Source organism: Chrysochloris asiatica, unplaced genomic scaffold (assembly GCF_000296735.1).
Source record: "Chrysochloris asiatica unplaced genomic scaffold, ChrAsi1.0 scaffold00388, whole genome shotgun sequence".
Classification (NCBI taxonomy): Eukaryota; Metazoa; Chordata; class Mammalia; order Afrosoricida; family Chrysochloridae; genus Chrysochloris; species Chrysochloris asiatica.
The window spans coordinates 1,153,719-1,173,118 of record NW_006408906.1 but is presented as its reverse complement, the minus strand read 5'-3'; the positions used below and the strand labels follow the sequence as shown (position 1 = coordinate 1,173,118).

The 19,400-nt window shown below is 36.6% G+C and overlaps 1 protein-coding gene across 1 annotated transcript in view; it reads right to left on the bottom strand.

Moving 5' to 3' along the window:
- The window catches only part of INPP4B (inositol polyphosphate-4-phosphatase, type II, 105kDa), a 713,554-nt gene that overhangs the window by 461,486 nt on the left and 232,668 nt on the right, over window positions 1-19,400 (bottom strand). The window contains exon 6 of the mRNA XM_006876519.1: window positions 12,028-12,107. Within this exon, the coding sequence (XP_006876581.1) occupies window positions 12,028-12,107 (80 nt within the window). The remainder of the gene's footprint in view (window positions 1-12,027; window positions 12,108-19,400) is intronic.

Below are 19,400 nucleotides of genomic sequence, written 5' to 3'. Positions count from 1 at the left end.
AAGAAAATGACTCATGTAATAATATAATTGTGGGGACAAGCAAGTACCAAATATGTGGTTCCAGCAGAAAACTTAAGACTTCTGCAGGCTCACAGGGTTATAGTGGTTGGTGAAGTTAAAACCTACAGATCAAAAGACAGACTGAGATTTCTGCAAGCTTACATCTCAAGAAATGGAGGTCAGGTGACCAGCAGAGGACAGAATTGAGAGACCAGAAAGGGTAGCTCTACTTTGTAATAGAGACTGACTATGAGTTGAAATCTATTCCATTAACAGCTAACAACAACTATGTTTGAACAGAAAACTATATATTGGATTATAAGGAACCTCTCCTTAACATTCCTTCCAACTCCAAAGTTAATGACATGCCTTTGGAAGATGAAAATATGTTGGTTTTCTTGGTTATTTTGTTTTCTACAAACAAAATTGAAATGTGTGCATGTGTGTTTGTGTTTAAGCAAGGCATAAAAAAGGTAAAAATTTAAAGACCTCATAATTTAGATCTTATCTTCTTCTCTAAGCAGAAACATTTAACAATGGAAAATAAGCATTCATAGTATGTGAAAAAAAGCAGTCATAAAATAATTGAAATGAACAAACACATATTAATGCACACAATAATGTATGTCTGTATGCATATGTGTATATACCTAGACATACTATGGGGCTCAAAAATTCATCAGAAAATCCCATTATAATTTCAATCCATTTTTTCCATCAATTTTTTAGGTATGCACATGCTTGTGCTACATAAAATAAGTTTACAAAATTAACAGAAACCTAATGTCTCATTTTTTCACTACCTCTCCTGTATACCTAAATATTACATAACATCCTGACTATTACAAAACACAGTGTCATAGTCTATTTATGGTCATCTGAGTCTTATGTTTGTTCTTTGAAAGCACTAGGGCAATGGTGGTAGAAGTAATGAACTAAATAAAATAAATTTTCATTGTATAAATAAATGCTTATACATCTGTATCCAAAAATCTTTTGATTACACAGCATAAAGTTATGTAAGTATTTACTTAATTTGGGGGAGTGGCATGTAGAATGCTGCAAAAGAAGTACGAGAGCACTTGTTAAGGTGAGCTGAAATTTGCTGAAACAAGTTAAAGGCTCCAAGTAAAGTAATTATACTGAAATAAATGTAAATTCCAAGTAAGGTTCTCATCCTTTCAAGAATATTACAATTTATCACTCACTATTGGACTCCTGGTATGGCACTGTTGGGTCAACACTGGACTGTGAACCACAATATCAGCAGCGGTTCAAACCCACCAGCTTCTCCTTGGACTCCCTATAAAGGATCCCTATGAATCAGAACTGACTCAAAGGCATTTAACAACAACATTCCTCTGAAGGTTACTTGTATCAAATATGCTTTAATGCTTAAACTACAGTATATCTACCAATTTAGGTGGATTATATCCAGAAATAAATTCTGGGAAGTAGATTTGCATTTATTGTTGTTGTTATTAAGTGCTGTTGAGGTGGTTCCAATTTATAGATTCACTGTATAGGGTTTCCAGGGAGCAGCTGGTGAGCTTGAACTACCAACCTTGTGGTTTAAACTGACTTTGCAGACCAGCACATTAATCCACAGGCCACACGAAATACGTACATTGAACCAAATTAGAGCTATATGCCAAAACTTATTTAACCTCTCTAATAATATCATAAGGGAGTTCTGGTAGTGTAGTGGTTACCAACTGGGCTGCTAAGGTCAGGGTCAGCAGTTTGAAACTACCAGCTGTTCCATGGGAGAACGATGAGATTTTCTGTTCCCGTAAACATTTACAGTCTCAGAAACCCTATACAGGGTGGCTATGAGTCGGGAGCGAGTCCACAGGACAGAACAACAACAATGAAGATCAAAGACCACAACCTACAGTATGGGTTGTACTTCAAAGTAAACAAAAACCCTTACCACTGGTCCAGTACATAACATCACGATACATGGAGAAAATATGGAGTTGTTAAAGACTTCATTTTGCTTGAATCTACCATAAACACTCATGGAAGTACCAGGCAAGAAAATGAACAACATTAATGCATTTGGCAAATGTTCAACCGCTTCACAAGACCTCTTAAAACTGTTCAAAAGCAAAGATGTCAGCTTGAGGACTAAGGTGCCCCTGATCCAAGCCATGGTATTTTCAGAAGCCTAGTATTAGTCCGCCACTCATCTGTCAGTTTGTCGTACTATGGTGGTTTGTCAGTTGCTGTGATTCTAAAAGCTATGCCACTGGTATTTTAAATACCAGCAGGGTCACCCATGGTGGACAGGTTTCAGATGAGCTTCCAGATGAAGATAGACTAGGAAGATAGACTACTTCTGAATATTTAGTCACTGAAACACTTATGAATTGCAGAGAAACACTGTGCCCTATGATGTGCCCCTCAGGCTGGAAGGAACTCAAAATGTGACTGGGGAAGAGCTGCCTCCTCAAAGTAGAGTTGACTGTGATAAAGCGAATGGAGTAAAGCCTGCGGGACCTTCATTTGCTGATGGGGCACAACTCAAACTGAAGAGAAAAAGCTATAAACATCCATTGAAAATCAGAACATGGAATGATGCTGGAGAACACATGATAGAATTCTGCAAAACCAATGATTTCTTCATTTCAAATACCATCTTTAGACAGCATAAGAGATGACTATACACATGGACCTCATTAGATAGAATACATAGAAATCAAATTGACTACATTTGCGGAAAGAGATGATGGAAAAGCTCCATATAACTAGTCAAAACAAGGCCAGGGGCAGACTGTGGATCAGACCATCAATTACCAATATGCAAATTCAAACTGAAACTGAAGAAAATGAAAACAAGTCCATGAGAGCCAAATATGACCTTGAATATAGCCCACCTGAATTTACAGATCATCTGAAGAACAGATTTGATACATTAAACACTAAAGACAGAAGACCAGAAGAGTTGTGGAATGACATCAAGAGCATCATACTTGAAGAAAGCAAAAAGTCACTAAGAAGATAAGAAAGATGGAAAAGGTCAAAATGACTGTCAGAAGAGACACTGGAACTTGCTCTCCAGTGTACAGATGCTAAAGCAAATGGGTCAAAAATGAGGAGGTACAAGAGCTGAACAGAAAATTTCAAAGGTCAGTTTGGGAATATAAATCCAAATATTACAATAAAATGTGCAAAGATCTGGAATCAGAAACTCAAAAAGGAAGAACATGCTCAGCATTTGTCAAGCTGGGGGAACTGAAGAAAAAAGTCAAGCGTCAACTTTTGTTATTGGAAGATTCTCTGGGCAAATTATTGAATGATGCAGAAAGCATCAAGAGAATATGGAAGGAATACACAGAGTCACTATACCAAAAGGAAATGGTTAATGTTCAACCGTTTCAAGAGGTAACATATGATCAAGAGCCAATGACACTGAAGAAGGAAATCCAAGGTGCGTTGAAGGAATTGGCAAAGAACAAGGCTCTAGGAATTGATGGAATAAAAATTGAAATATTTTAAGAAAGTAAGGCAGCACAGGAGGCACTCACTCATCCATCCCAAGAAATATGGAAGACAACTATCTGGCCAACTGATTGGAAGAGATCTGCAGTTGTTCCCATTACAAAGAGAGGTAACCAAAGAGAATGCAGAAATCATCGGACAATCTCTTTGATATCCCAGATGAGTAAAGTTTTACTAAAGGTAATACAGAAATGGCTGCAAGCATACATTGACAGAGAACTTCCAGAGGTTCAAGCTGGATTCAGAAGATGCCGTGGAATGAGGGATATCATTGTTGATGTCTGATGGATCTTGGCTGAAAGCAGAGAATATCAGAAAGATGTTTACCTGTGCTTTATTGAATACACAAAGGCTTTTGATTGTGTGGTTCATGACAAGTTATGGACAACATTGTGAAGTATGAGTATTCGGAACACTTATTTGTGCTTGTGAGGAATCTGTACCTGGACCAAGAGGCAGTTGTTCGAACAGAACATGGGAACACTGAATGGTTTAAAATTAAAAAAGGTGTGTGACAAGGTTGTATTCTTTCACCATACTTATATAACCTGTATGCTGAGCAAATAATACAAGAAGCTATGTTATATGAAGAAACACGTGGCATCAGGATTAGAGGAAGATTCATTAAATAACCTGCGATATGCAGATGATACAACCTTGCTTGCTGAAAGTGAAGAGGACTTAAAATATTTACTGATGAAGATCATAGAGCACAGCCTTCAGTATGGATTACATCTCAATGTAAAGAAAACAAAAATCCTCACCACTGGACAATGAACAACATTCTTATCAATGGAGAAAAGAATGAAGTTATCAAGGACTTCATTCTTCTTGGATCAACTGTCAACACTCGTGGAAGCAGCAATCAAGAAATCAAAGGATATATTGCATTAGGCAAATCTGCTACACAAGACCTTTTTAAAGTGTTGAAGAACAAAGATGGCAGCTTGACGATTAAGGTGTGCCTGATCCAAGCCGTGCTATTTTCAAGAACCTCATAAGTATGTGAAAGCTGGACAGTGAATAAGGATGACCGTAGATGCATTGATGCTTTTGAGTTATTGTGTTGGAGAAGAATATTGAAAGTGCTATGGGATACCAAAAGAACCAATAGATCCGTTTTGGAAGAAGTGCAGCCAGAGTGCTCTTTGGAGGCCAAGATAGTCAAACTTCTTTTCTCATACTTTAGACATATTGTCAGGAGGGACCAGTTGCTGGAGGACATCATGTTTGGTAAGGTGGAGGGTCAGAGAAAAAGAGGAAGATCCCCAACGAGATGGACTGGTCAAGTGGCAGCATCGATGGACTCAAGTGTGGCAACAGTAGTGAGGTTGGCCCAGGATCGGGCAGTGTTTCGTTCTGCTGTGCATAAGGTAACTATGAGTTGTTACTGAGTTGATGGCACCTAACAACAACAACAACAACAACAAGTTCTGGTGTGGTGCTGTGGGTTAATGCTCCAGAATGCAAAGCCAATTGAATTGCAAGGTTGGCAGTTCAAGCTCACCACAGCTTGCTCCACGGAAATTTTATACAGGGTAGCTATGGATCAGAACCAACTTGACGGCACTTTGCAACAACAACAATATGGGTATGAAAGTTAGACAATGAATACGAGAGATTACAGAAGAGGTAATGAATTGAGTTGTGGTGTTGGTGAAGAATATTAAAAGTACCATGGACTTCCAGAAGAACAAACAAAACCAGAATGCTTCTTGGAAGACAGGATGACCAGATTTCACATCTCATATTTAGGATATTTTATAAAGAGGGACCAGTTCCTGGAGAAGAACATCATGCCTGGTAAAGTGGAGGGTCAGAAAAAAGAGAGAGTCCCCCTATGTGATGGACTAGCACGGTGGCAACAGCAATGGCCTCAAGTGTAACTATTAGGAGGTAGGCACATGACCGAGTAGCATTTTGTTGTATTTTTCATCAGGTCGCTATAAGTCAGAACCAAACAACAACAATAACAATTATAAAGTTACAGGCACATAAAAATGAATATTAAGACAAAGCACTAATAACTAATAGTTGAAGCCTCAACAACTCTCCAAGGAATAGAATATACAATGGAGAATTTAGGTTGCAAGCCTCCTATTAGATAGTAAAAACAAACAAACAAAAAAAAACAAAAAACAGAATAGGCTCTGGACTCAGATTAAACTGAGTTCTAATTCAACTTGTACAATTATCAGTGATGGTATCTTGACCAATTTGATTTAAAATGGATATTATAATGCTACTTGTATTAAATAAAATCATTCATTATATTCACCTAGAATAACCCTTAAGTGTGAGTAGGTGCTCAATTAATACTGTAGCTGTTGTTGTTAAGTGCCTTCGAGTTGGTTCTGACTCACAGTAACAGTGTAATAGGGTTTCTGAGGAGCAGCTGGTGAGTTTAAACCATTGACCCTGCAGTTCAAACCAACCTCACAGTCCAGCACATTAACCACAGTACCATACTTAGACTCCAATTAATAATATGGGTCATTAAAATTAAAATACATAAAATCTAGTCTGCTCTCTTTTTTTTTTTTTTTTTAATTCTCTGAAACTTATAAGACTTGGCATACTGAAAGTTCTTAACCAATGTTTGCTAAATGAATGATCACGAAATGAAATCCAACCTGAAAAGAGATGCACAGCAAAACCAAGACAAGGTAAATGATTCCATCTACCTCAGTACTTCTGACAAGGAAATATTCTTTGTAACTGTTTGAATATTTTAAGAGAAATATCATATATTCTTGCAATTTTTTCTTGCTTTCTGATCCCATTCCAAGAGATAAATCTAATTTTTCCATTGTGTTTATTAAACAATAATATGGTAGTAATTGTTGTTGTAAAGTGCTATAGAGTCAGTTCTGACCTAGAGTAACCTGTATAGGTTTTCAGAGGAGCTGCTGTTGAGCTTGAATTGCCACCAACCTCGCGGTTCAAATCAACCTTGCAGTTCAGCACATGAACACACTGTGCCACACCAGGACTTCATGGTAGTAATTAGGATGCTTAAATTTCTGCTTTTATGATCCCAAGAGATTCTGAGCAGGTTAGTGTCCAACAAATGACTGTCAAGAGCTTAGAGAATCTTTTGTGGCACTGTGGTTTAATGTGCTGGACTACAAGGTAGGTTTGAATCATAAAGTTGATGGTTCAAGCTGACTAGCTGCTCCTTGGAGACCCTATACAGGGTCACTATGAGTCGGAACCAATTCAACAGCTCATAACAACAACAACAACAACAACAACAAGGGCCTGATAATGCCATAGTATAAACTAAGGATAGCTTTCACAGGTTTCCCTTAACTTAGCAGGCTGGTTCCCACTTTCTGTGATCATGGGTAATCTTTCTGAGTTCTCCACAGTATGCCAACACTCAGGGAGCCATAATTTCCTGCAAGATCAGGCACTGTGGTGAAATAAAAAATAAGAAGAAGACGAAACAGTGAATAAGTGATCTTGGACCTACTAGTTGTTGTAGTTGTTGTTAAATGCTGTCAAGTTGATTCCAACTCACAGTGACCCTAAGTATACCAGAGAACACAACACATTCTAGTCCTGCATCATCCTCACAATTGCTGATATGTTTGAGCCCACTGTTGCTGCCACAATGCCAATCAATCACGTTAGGGATTTCCTTCTCCAGGGACTGGTCTCTCCTGATAATATGTTCAAAGTATAAGAGACAAAGTCTGGCCATCCTGGCTTCCAAGGACCATTCTGGATGTACTTCTTCCAACACAGATTTATTTGTTCTTCTAGCAGTCCATGGTACCTATAACATTCTTCTCTAGCACAATAATTCAAACCATGTATACGTTTCTCATGAGCACAATTAAATGTTCTGAAATACTCATTCCCCACAATGTTGTCCATAGCTTGTCATGATCCTCACAGTCAATAGCCTGTGCATAGTCAATAAAGCACAAGTAAAGATATCTCAGGTTGTGTCTGCTTTCAGCCAAGATCTATCTGACATCAGCAATGATATCCTCATTCCACATTCTTTTCTAAATCTAGCTTGAAGTTCTGGTAGTTACCTGCCAATGTACTGTTACAGCACTTCTGAATTATCTTTATCATAATTTTACTTGCATGTGATATTAATCATATTGTCTGATAATTTCTGCATTCTGTTGGGTCACCTCTCTTTGGAATTGGCACAAATATGGATTTCTTCCAGTTTGTCAAGTAGCTGTCTTCCAAATTTGTTGGCATGGATAAGTCAGTGTCTCCAGAGTTACCTCAGTTTGTTGAAAGACTTTGATTTGTATTCCATCAATTTGCCAGCGCCTTCAGTGCACAGTGAACTTCTTCCTTCAGTACCATTGGCTCTTGATCATATGCTGCCTCTTGAAATGGTTGAACATCAACCATTTATTTTTGGTACTGTGATTCGGCATATTATTTCCATCTTCTTTTGACTCATTCAGCATCATTAAAAATTTTGCCCAAAGAATCCTTAAGTATTGCAAGTCAAGGCTTGATTTTTTCCATCAGATCTTTAAGCTTGAGGAATGCTGAGTGGCGTACCTTTCCTTTTTGTTTTCTAACTCCACATATTTGCATATTTCATTTTGACTTTGTCTTCTCAAGCTGCCATTTGAAATTTTCTACTCAGTTCTTTTACCTCCTCATTTCTTCCATTTGCTTTAGCATCCTCATGCTGGAAATTAAGTTTCAGATTCTCTGCTGACATCTATTTCGGTATTGTCAAAGTCATATTTGCCATTAACAAGCTTTGTGAAGTGTCACATATTTTTTAACTAGTCCTCGTTTTTTTTGTTTTTTTTTTTTGTAACTAGTTCTCAATTGTCAAAAGAGATAAAAATAAATTATGAAGAGCATTAGCTTTGCAGGAAAAAATGTGTATCATTATACCTTCGCAACTGCAATGCTTAGCATGTTGACTGTGTTAATGGTTACTTAGCCAATTTCTAGATCTCAGGTTCCTAATTTATATAATGGGGAAATAATAATAATCTAGTTGAGAACAGTCAATAATGAGAAAATATTTTAATATACTCATCAAAGCATAGCAAAATAGTATGTTCTTGATGTTATTATTATCATAAAATTATCCAGTGTCTTGCATGCCCACAATTACATGACTTCCATGAAAGTACCCACATAATAGAAGATACAGGTGTACAGTGATGAACTAGTGAACGAAAACAGGAAACATAATAGACATCCAAAGGAACATAATCTCAGAGGAGAATACTACCAAAATGTAAAGTAGCAAAGCAAATTTTATGCTAGAACTCTCAAATAGAAACTAAATAAACTATCTATTTAAGTCCCTGGTGGCACTGTAGGATAAGATCTGGACTACTTACAAGGTCAGCAGTTCAAATACACTAGTTGCTCTGTTGGAGAAAGAGAAACTCTCTGTTCCCATATTTTTAGTCTAGGAAACCCTATACTGATTCACTATGAGTCAGAACCCACTTCATAGTCAGTTGAGTACATTATCAGGGACGACTTTATATAAGGAGCTTTGGTAGCATAGTGCATTATAAGCTGGACTGTTAACAACCAGGTCAGCAGTTTTAAACTACCAGATATTCTGTAAGAGAAAGATGAGGCTTTCTGCTCCCATAAATATTTACAGCCTTGGAAACCCTATACAGGCTTACTGCGAGTCAGAACTGACTTCAAAGCACATAACCACTACCACCACTACTTTATATACTGAAGATACTTCTCCTTATATATGCAAAAAAATTTAGCCTATAATGTCAAAAATGCACATTATTGCACTTCATGAAATTGGAATCTAAGTTTACAAATTTTAGGTAAAAATATAAAATCCCCTAGCGCTGGATCTCCAGTTCAAAGCACATAGGCACAGTAGTCACATGAATCCATGATGTTCTTGATTCAACTAGTTAGAAAAGTTTCAGAATTTGATTTATCCTGATAAGAAATAATGCAAAGGAGAAAACATGAGCTCCAGCATAACGACACTGAATTGGGAAATCTGAAAAAAGTCAAGAAGAAATTCAAATTCACTGCCAAAGAATGCCAACTACAAATATATTTTTACGTCTGTGAACTCGTTTTATAGAAATTGGAGAATCACCATTGTTTTAAAAAAAAATAACACTGAGAATTCAAATTAAATAAAGATAAAATCAAGGCAAAGGAATGTTTTTAAAAATACAAATAAGCACAAAATGCTTACTGCTCCTGACCTTTCTTCCAATTCTTCCAGTATACCTCAGAGACCACAGAGTCAGTAGAAAGAAGCTAAATTACATGAGAAATAAAAATCTTGAACCACAAATCAGAAGGCTATTATCAATCTATAGTCTGTTTCATTCATAAGAAGAGAAGTCCACACATTTGACAATGCACAAAAAAGAAAGAAAGAATAACCTAGCCATTACAAGGTTGGTTTTCTAAAATTGTTGTGTGGTTTTTTTCTAGAAAGTTACAAAATTTGTTGTTAAAATGGTTTTTCCTTTTCTATAACACAAACCAAATGGCTAGGAATCAAGGGTATTAAAATTAAAAGTGGTATTTTGTCTTGATTTCACATAAACCTGAAATTACAGGATTCATTTTCATGCAAGGGCAGTGCTTTAAACTTAACCCCTTTCCTTCTGTCCTCCCCTAAGAAATTGTGTGTGTTCACTAGTATTCATTCACTAAAGATTCCTCCTCTCTTGATTTTAGCTTTAATATCTGCATCTAAATCTTGTACCATTATGTAATATGCTGCTAATGCTAATGATGGTTATGGCACAATCAATACTGTAGCTTTAAAGTGGCAACATGAGGAAGAAAATGCTGTGTATGAGGAGGCTTCAAAAAGCTCATGGAAAAATGAAAGGAAAACCTAATGGAACTTTTCCACAAATGTTATCGAGTCACTTCATATCTTACTAGAAATCATGTGAACCACTAGTTGTTCTAAGTTAGCTCACGACTCCAGGTCCAGCAGTCTAGCCAACGGTCAGGCTAGGTTGGTAATAGATATTTTTAAGATATCAGTGGCATTTACACCTAGTCTGTTTTTGTTTCTTGTTTTTAATGCTACTTTTTTCATGCTTTCAAACATAAATAAAAGCAATAGCAGAGATTTATTGAGCTAACATCCCAAAGTTGTAAAGTATCTTTTGTGACATATATGTTGTTGTTGTTGTTGTTATGTGCCGTGGAGTTGGTTCCGACTCATAGAGACCCTGCACAGGGTTTCTGAGGCTGTAAATCTTTCTGGGAGCAGAAAGCCTCATCTTTCTTCCGCGGAACAGCTAGTAGTTTCAAACTGCTGACCCTGAGGTTTGCAGCCAGATTCGTAACCAGTACGCTACCAGAGCTCCTTCAATGACACATATAAGATATATAATATATACATGTATAATGTAAACATCTTTATATAGAATTTAAATGCCTTTCCAAACAAACTGTAACAACAAAAGCAACACAAGAACAGATATTTAAAAGACACAACCTAAAAGAACCTAGACAGATGACAGCCTCATCAGAACCTGACAATATTTATTTTTCTGCTTGGAATATGTCTTACTTTAGATTAATGTATGTTATTTCTTATATCACAAGGCAAAGCTCTAAGGATCAAGGAAAATCAGAAAAAGAGAAGTCAGCAGTGCAGATTCCATCATAAGCCACATCATTACTGAAATAAATTGTTGGTGGCAAGTTCTTGGTGGGGGGAAGGTAAACAAACTTAAGACATTGTTGCTTCTCTGAAAATAGTCATTATATTTCATTTATGAGAGCTTCTTAAGATTTGCAAATAGTATTCTACACAATTTTAAAATTTACTTACAATATACAAATACTGAAGCACAGTGTTCTTCACGTGTTCACAATTTTAAAAGTTATTTTGCTGTTGGAAACTAAATAATATTTCAAATTTATTATGAAGCTTAAAAGAAATATTCATCCTATTCAATATTTCTTAATATTAAAATATTATGAAATTTGTGAAGACTGCTGTCACATCTAATATATCAAAACAAATTTGTACTCATACTCCAAATTAATTATGATCTATTGTTTGTTTCTATATGAGTCTATTTTAACTTAGAAGTGATCCATGTTTAACAGTACGAATATATCTCCAAAATAAGCTAATAAGAAAAAATAACCAGTTTACTATTCATTATTACAAGTCTACAACGTTGCCTTTTATAAACATTTCAATTCTAGAAACAAACTTGATCTTTAAAAAGTAACATGTTTACAATCAACACTAACATATTTTAATAATATAACCATCAATATTATTTATCACTTCCCTAATTTCAAAGAATATCATTGCGTTACTGCTAATATAATTGTATTTCATTCAAGGCTTGATAATTTCTCATAAGCTGAAATGCAAACTTGAATGTGAACTTGAGTGTTGTTTCATTCTAACTTGTTATAGTCATAACAAATTTGAGAGTTGATATCTAAAACAACTGTGAGAATTGTGACATAGAGAGACAAATGGCCATTAACAAATATCACAGAGTGTTAGCTTAAACAGCATTCTAGACCCACCTCAAGCTCAGGGCCAACAGTTGCTCCTTAGACTTTAGCAGCTCTCCGACTTTAAAACTGGCAGAGCCCAAGAAGGTTCGCTGAAAATGAGAGAATTGTTTCTATTAATTTTGAGGGTTCTTAATCATTTTACGGTCACAGCAATCACAAGAAATTAGTCTTTAGAAAGATGAAATGTTAAATCTATTCAGCTTGACAAATATTTCACACAGAGATACAACTAAAAATATAACCATCATGGGGTGGGGTTGAAGGGCATAAAGGCATTCTTTTCATTAAAAATAGCCAGGACTTTCTACTCACTGTAATTTTCTTCCCATATAAAGACTACAGTAAAAGGAATGATGATAAATTTTCAATATTTACCAGTGCTGTTGTTCTTCTCATTAGAATTCCTCAAATCACTGGCAGCAACAACTTTGTATTCCAGATATGAGCAAATCTGTTGGTTGGAGCTATTTTTATGTGGGACTCTGTGCAAGTTATAAATAGAAATGCTATATTTCTCCCTGATCACAGCAACGTTTAAAAGCATTTGTTTCCTTTGTTATTTCTATACTAGCATGGGACAAGTTCATTCCAACACAAATAAAAAGAGTGGTATTTATCCAGCTACATTTTCTGAAATTGCTTTTTTAACTTATCTGACTGGGTATGTTGACTATCTATGAACATCTACTTTCTACACTTTTTGACTCATAATGTAAAGAATAAAACTCTTAATTTGTTTCCTTGACCATATTAAAACAATTTTATTTCTTTTTAACATCCCTGGAAATCCCAGATTCAAAAGTCACAATATTATTTCATATTCTATCCAGGTCATGGATAAACACGAAAATAGCAACACCATATTATTACCTATGTTATTGCAAATTAACACATTCTAAAACTCTCCAAAGTTCCATGCTATAATCTTCCAGAACATTCTCTCTTCAGTCTACTGCTGGGCTATGCTGGAATGAGCAGCTAGACTTAAGAAATCTGAGGCCAATGACACCAGTTTTCAAAAGCTATTATGCAATTACTTCATATATAAAAGGCTGCGTTTACACTAAGAGATTCTGAAGCATAGGAAAGAAATGAATCAGGTTAGAACTTTCCTCCTTCTGAGGTAGTTCAAAAAGACTTCAAGGTAAACACTCAAATGCACATAGTTCTAAAGTGGGAGATGATGATGACGCTATGTAATTAATTTCAAACCAACTTAACTAAAACTCAAAGACAGATTTAGACAAAAAGAACCAAGCTAGAAGAATGTGAGGTTAAAATATTAGGTGTAAAACATTAGTTGAAAATAGAGTGTTTGTAGAAATACTATACTCTATGATAAGTTAATGGGAGAGAGTGGATAAAAGCAGAGAAGGACATATAAGTTTTTTTATATGGGATAAGTCTGCAAGAATTAGGGCTCCTTTTATGCAAAGTGCAGCAGCAAGATCCTAGGAGATATCCAACTGAAAGGTATCTGCATCACCTAATCAGAGATACCTTCTGGAACAACCCTGTATAGAAAAGCATTTCTCCCTCTGTATAAACACTCCCTCATCTTCTATTCCTTATCCTGCTGCATTGGCACTTGTCACTACTGTACATAGTATATATTTAATTGCTTATTTTGTTTTCCTATCTCAAAAAATTGAGATTTGAAGATCCACAAGGAATTTAATTTTGTTCTCTGTTAAATGTCCACTGTCTAGCGCACAATAGACAACTCAACAATTAAAGAATGAAGGACATAAAATAGCTTTCGAGTAGGTACTCTAATTGTTGTTTTTAAGTGCCTTCCAGTCAGTTCAGATTCATAGCATAGGGTTTCCAAGGAGTGGGTGGTAAGCTTGAACCACCGACCTTGTGGTTTAAACTAAACTTGTAGTCTAGCGCATTAACCCACAGCTTCACATCAGGACCCCAAGTATTTTAATAGGTGTGAGAAAAATGCTCTTCTAATATCTAGTTATACATACTGGAATATATTGAAATGTAGAAAATCTAAACAATTTTATAGGGTATAGATTTCATTCTGTTGTAATAAATATCACCTTAGAAATTAATATTCGGAAGAGATGTCAGTCTTACTTCCTCTTTAACTAATGGTTTGTATTTTAAATTCCTACTCGTTATTTTCCTCAATCAAAGAAAATCCTTAACTGATCAGAAATTTCACCGTGTAGAAATCTCAAATTAATAATCCTTGCTTTTGCGAGTTAGAAGGTATTATAGATAGTTATATAATTCAGAAAACACAACTGCTCATGTCATGATAGGATTGTGATTTGCTGGTAATGGAAGCAGCAAGCACCCCAGACTGGAATGTAGCAATGAGAGACAGGTGGGGTGGCTATTTTCAGATACCAGCTATAGACACACCAGGAGGCACAGCTGCAAGTAAAGGGTGTGATCACAAGTCACTGATTGTCTGTCTTCTCCATGAGACCAGGAACTCCTGCAGAAGCAATGACCCTGGCTTGTCCAGCCTTGTGCCAAGCCCAGTTGTTTGGAACAGAAGGGCCGTGTAATAAGCCTCCTGATGAACTGAGCATGCAAGCAATGTGTCAAGAGTGAAGGCCATTAGTCAATCTTCTGTATCATAACTGTCAGCCTGATTCCTGATCTCAAAGGATATTAAGAGAGCTTACAGAAGCAATACAACCTGTTAAAATCAGTTTTGGCAATGGAATTATAGCACCAAATTGTGAAAACTTGTCAAATCAGAAGTATTATTTGGATATAAACATCATTACTTCTAAAAATTATCTGTTTATTTGGGCTTCCTTTTATAATAAATGTGCTGATTAAATCAGGAATTTAAAAGACAAGGTCGAATTTTTTCACACTGCAACACCAAACAATGGCATTGCTTATACATATAACTTCTAAGGTGCTTTGGTAGCGTAATGGTTATGAGTCAAGCTGCTAACCCTAAGGTCAACAGCTTGAAACTACCAGCTGTTCTGTGGGAGAAAGATAAGGCTTTCTGCTCCTGTAAAGATTTACAGCCTTGGAAACCCTATACAGGTTCACTGTGAGTAGGAATTGACTCCACAGCACAGTACCACCACCACCACCATACATATATCTCCTAGTTGGGTTTTGTTTGTTTGAATCACCTTGATTTAACTGAAACTAGCACAACTAACCCCAAAGTTGTAAATCAAATCATTTATCTAAATGACTATTCATTGGACTTGTTACAAAAGATGAATTCAAGAGAAAACAATTTTCTTTATTTCTGAAATTTGAAGTCCCACAAAGGAAAAAACAGCACACAGCACTAATGTAAAGCTTTTTTTTTTTTTTATCTTTGTTATCATTGTAACCATAAACATAACATTTAAGAGAACTTTCTTTTAAATTAGTTTATGTTTTCAAAAATTACTCAAGGGATAATGTTTTCAGTGTTTTTTAGGTGATGTTTCTGTAATTCTCCTCTTAAATGTTCTTTACTGGGAACTCTATTATCAATGGGAAATTAAAAAAAAAAAAAATTAAAAAGTAAAGTCTCACTAAAACTGGACCTCAGAGGCCTGAAATCTATTCCTAAATCCATTATTCCGTCATGATATGAAAATCTAGGCAATGAACCCCCTTCTCCCAAACAGAGGCTTACTACCCACTGAGAGGCATTGATAGGCTTTCTTCATATTTCTCTGTCTTCTCCCTTATAAACTCCTTCATCTTGGATACATTTACTCAATCACTTTATGCCTTAATTCCAGCATGAGAAAACTGTATATGATAACTATACCTTTTGCAAAATCATCATTGTGAGGATTAAAGGGAGTGAGTCAGACAAAGCTCTTACTTACAGTGCCAGACACATAAGAAATGTTACATAAATATTATCTGGCATAAGGATTATGATAATTCATCCAGAAGTCAGATGAGTTGAAATACATAAATTGATCTGATATATAGGCACTTTTTTAAAGTAGGTATTTTTAAGTCTATGGGAAATGGCTACAATCCAAAAAAAAAAAAAGGAAAGAAAAAATTGCTTTAAAATAAAATTAGATTCAGAGGACCTGAAAATAAGTACTAGATAAGATTTGTTATGTACTGTCCAGTTGGTTCTGACTCAAAGTGATCTTGTATATGGCTTCCAAGGAGCAACTTGTGGGCTTAAAACACTAACATTTTAGGTTAGCCATCCAGTGCTTATCTTATAGTGCCTCGCCAGGACTGTGAGAGTAAAAAAGATATGAAGGCTACAAAATCCTATACAGTTTTTATTTGTTGAATAGATGCTAACTGTAATTCCTTACAGTTTAAATTTCTATGAGATTGGAATTGTAAAGGTAGATGTTTTGTAGCAAGGAGGGGAGTGATTAATTTTCCAGTCTAGGAGCGGAGATCCCTGGGACCATCAAGGGAGAAAGAAGAGTGTCAAGCAGGACCCTCACCCAGAGAAGCAGTGATGCATGAGATGGAGGCAGAGACTATGATGTGGAGAGACAAAGCAGCTGGGGACTTCAGATTCAGACAGGGAGAGGGGCTGTGTGCTGATAACTGGGGTGCAGGCTTGTAGGGTATACCCTTTGGTTGGTTGATGATGCATGGAGGGGATTGTAACCATGGCAATGAAATGATATACAATAGGATGAATGTAAAAATAATGTTCTCCCATGTAAACTATCATATAATTCACAATAAAACATTAAAAAAAAATTTTTTTTTAGGAGATCATGAGAAATGTTCATCAGGGCCCAAGACGCATCTGTATGGAATCTGCTAAGGCTCAGAGAAACCTCTGGATGTTGTCAGTCTATCCCTGGTAGACCTGGGCCCACAGGAGTTAAGTGGCTCTTACATGACCACAGCACTAGTTAATATGCAGAGTCCAAGTTAGAACACAGGTTTCTTGCTTTTCAGTCCAGCATTCTTTCATCCCTCTCATGCTGAGCCTCATTTTCAGGACAGGTGGCAATTCCCTTTCATTCTGATGGGCTCTCTGCCTGCACAGCATGTGGCTCTGACCTTTCTTGTCTGTTTATGACAGTGCAACAGTCACTATTATTATTCCGGTGTAAGGACCCTAAAGCAGATTGATCACTAAATTGCTTGATGCACGATTTCAATCACTCACCTGGCTGGAAAGTAATATCAAGCAGGGTGGAGAAGAGCAGGACACCTGTGTCAATCTCTGGCCTTTCCCTCTGGGGAGTGTACAAATAAACAGTTTATGCTACCAGTCCTGGGGGTACTCTGAGCAAATCACAGCTATCCAGACTTTGCAGCAGGGTTTAACAGGTTTGCGGCAGGTCCTCAGTGGGCCCCTGTCCAAGCAGGATTACAAGAGGAGGTGCCCCAGAGCCCAAGGATGCAAGTCAGGGGCGAATCCAACCACCTGTTTATAATACACTGTTGTTGTTGTTGTTAGTCTGCCTCATGATGACCTTACATATCACAGAAGAAAACACTGCCTGCTCCTGATCTTTGATATGGTGTGGCTATTGTGTCAATCCATCTTATTAAGGGATTTTTCCCTCATTTTCACAGACCTTCAGTTCAAAATGTATGTTACTATTATGGTATGTAATTGACATGAATCTGCCCCATTTTTTTCCAACATGAAGTCAGTCTTAACCCCAACAATTATTTAAAGCTGTGCTATCCAATAGGTTACAAAGGACTCTTGAGAACTTAAAATGTGGCTATTTTGAATCTAGTTTACAATACACATTGGATTTGAGAGACTTGGTAGGGAAACATAATACAAAGCATATTATTAATAATTTTTATATTGACTACCAGGTTCAATACCAGCTGGGACTATTCAATAAGCACTGGACTGCTAACTGCAAGGTTCACACTGAATGATACACAGAAATAAGACGAGATTTTCTGCTCCTTTAAAGATTAACACATACAAATCTCTTCCAGTCAGTAGGCCAGGTAGCTGTCTTCCAAATTTCTTGGCATAGATGAAATACAAAGATTTCAATTTGTATTCCATCAATTCCCAGTGCCTTGATCTTTGCCAATGACTTCAATGTACCTTTATCTACTTCCTTCCTGGCTCTAGGTCATTTGCTATCTCTTGAAATGGTTGAACATCGATCGTTTCTTTTTGGTGTTGTGACTCTGTGTTTTCTTTCCATCTTCTTTTCATGCATTCTTCATTGTTCAGTATTTTGCCCATTGTTGTTATTGTTAATGTGTGCTGTTGAGTGGACTCCAACCCATACTGATCCTGTATAGGAGTTCCAAGGAGTAGCTGGTAAGCTTGAATTGCTGGCCTTGTGATTCAAAGCGTCTTTGCAGTCCAGCACATTAACCCACAGCACCACACCAGGACTCCATTTTGCCCATAAAATCCTTCAATACCGCAAGTCAAGGTGTGAATTGTTCGTCAGTTCCCTCAGCTTGAGAAATGCTGAGAGTGTTGTTCTCTTTTGCGTTTCTAACAGGTCTGTGTACATTTCTTTGTAATATTTGACTTTGTCTCCTGGAGCTGCCATTTGAAATTTTCTGTTCAGCTCTTGTACCTCCTCATTTCTTCCATTTGCTTTAGCATCTTTATGCTGGAAAGCAAGTTTCAGAGTCTCTTCGGATATCCATTTTAGTGTTTTCCTTCTGTCTTGTCTTCTTTCTGTATGACATTCTTGATATTCATCCCACAAGTTTTCTGTTTTTTTGTCTTTGGTGTCTAATGCATCAAGTCTGTTATTGAAACGAACTCTAAATTTAGGTGGGATATAGTCAAGGTCATATTTTGACTCTGGTGATTCATTTTCATTTTTTTCAGCTTCAGCCTGAATTTGCAAAAAAGTAATTGATGTATTTGGGCCCATTCAAGAGAGAGGTGACCTAGCAGAAAGTGAAATTCATCAGACAATATCATTGACATTCCTGTACTACTAAAGGTAATACAGAAATGGCTACAAGAATACGTTGACAGAGAACTTCCAGAGGTTCAAGCCAGTTTAAGAAGAGGATGTGGAATGAGACATACGATTTCTGATGTCAGATGGATCTTGACTGAAAGCAGAGAAAACCAGAAAGATGTTTACTTGTGCTTTATTGACTATGCAAAGACCTTCCTATTGTGTGGCTCATGACAAGCTACGGACAACATTGCGAAGTATGAATATTCTGGAGCACTTAACTGCGCTCATGAGGAACCTGTACATAGACCATTGAAGCAGCTGTTCGAACAGAAAAAGGGAACATCGAATGGTTTAAAATTAAGAAAGGTGTGCACCAGGGTTGTATTCTTTTAACATATTTATTCAGTCTGTATGCTGAACAAATAATCTGAGAAGCTGGATCATATGAAGAAAAATGTAGCATCAGGATTGGAGAAAAACTCATTAACAACCTGCTATAAGCAGATAACACAACCTTGTTTGTTGAAAGTGAATCAGGACTTA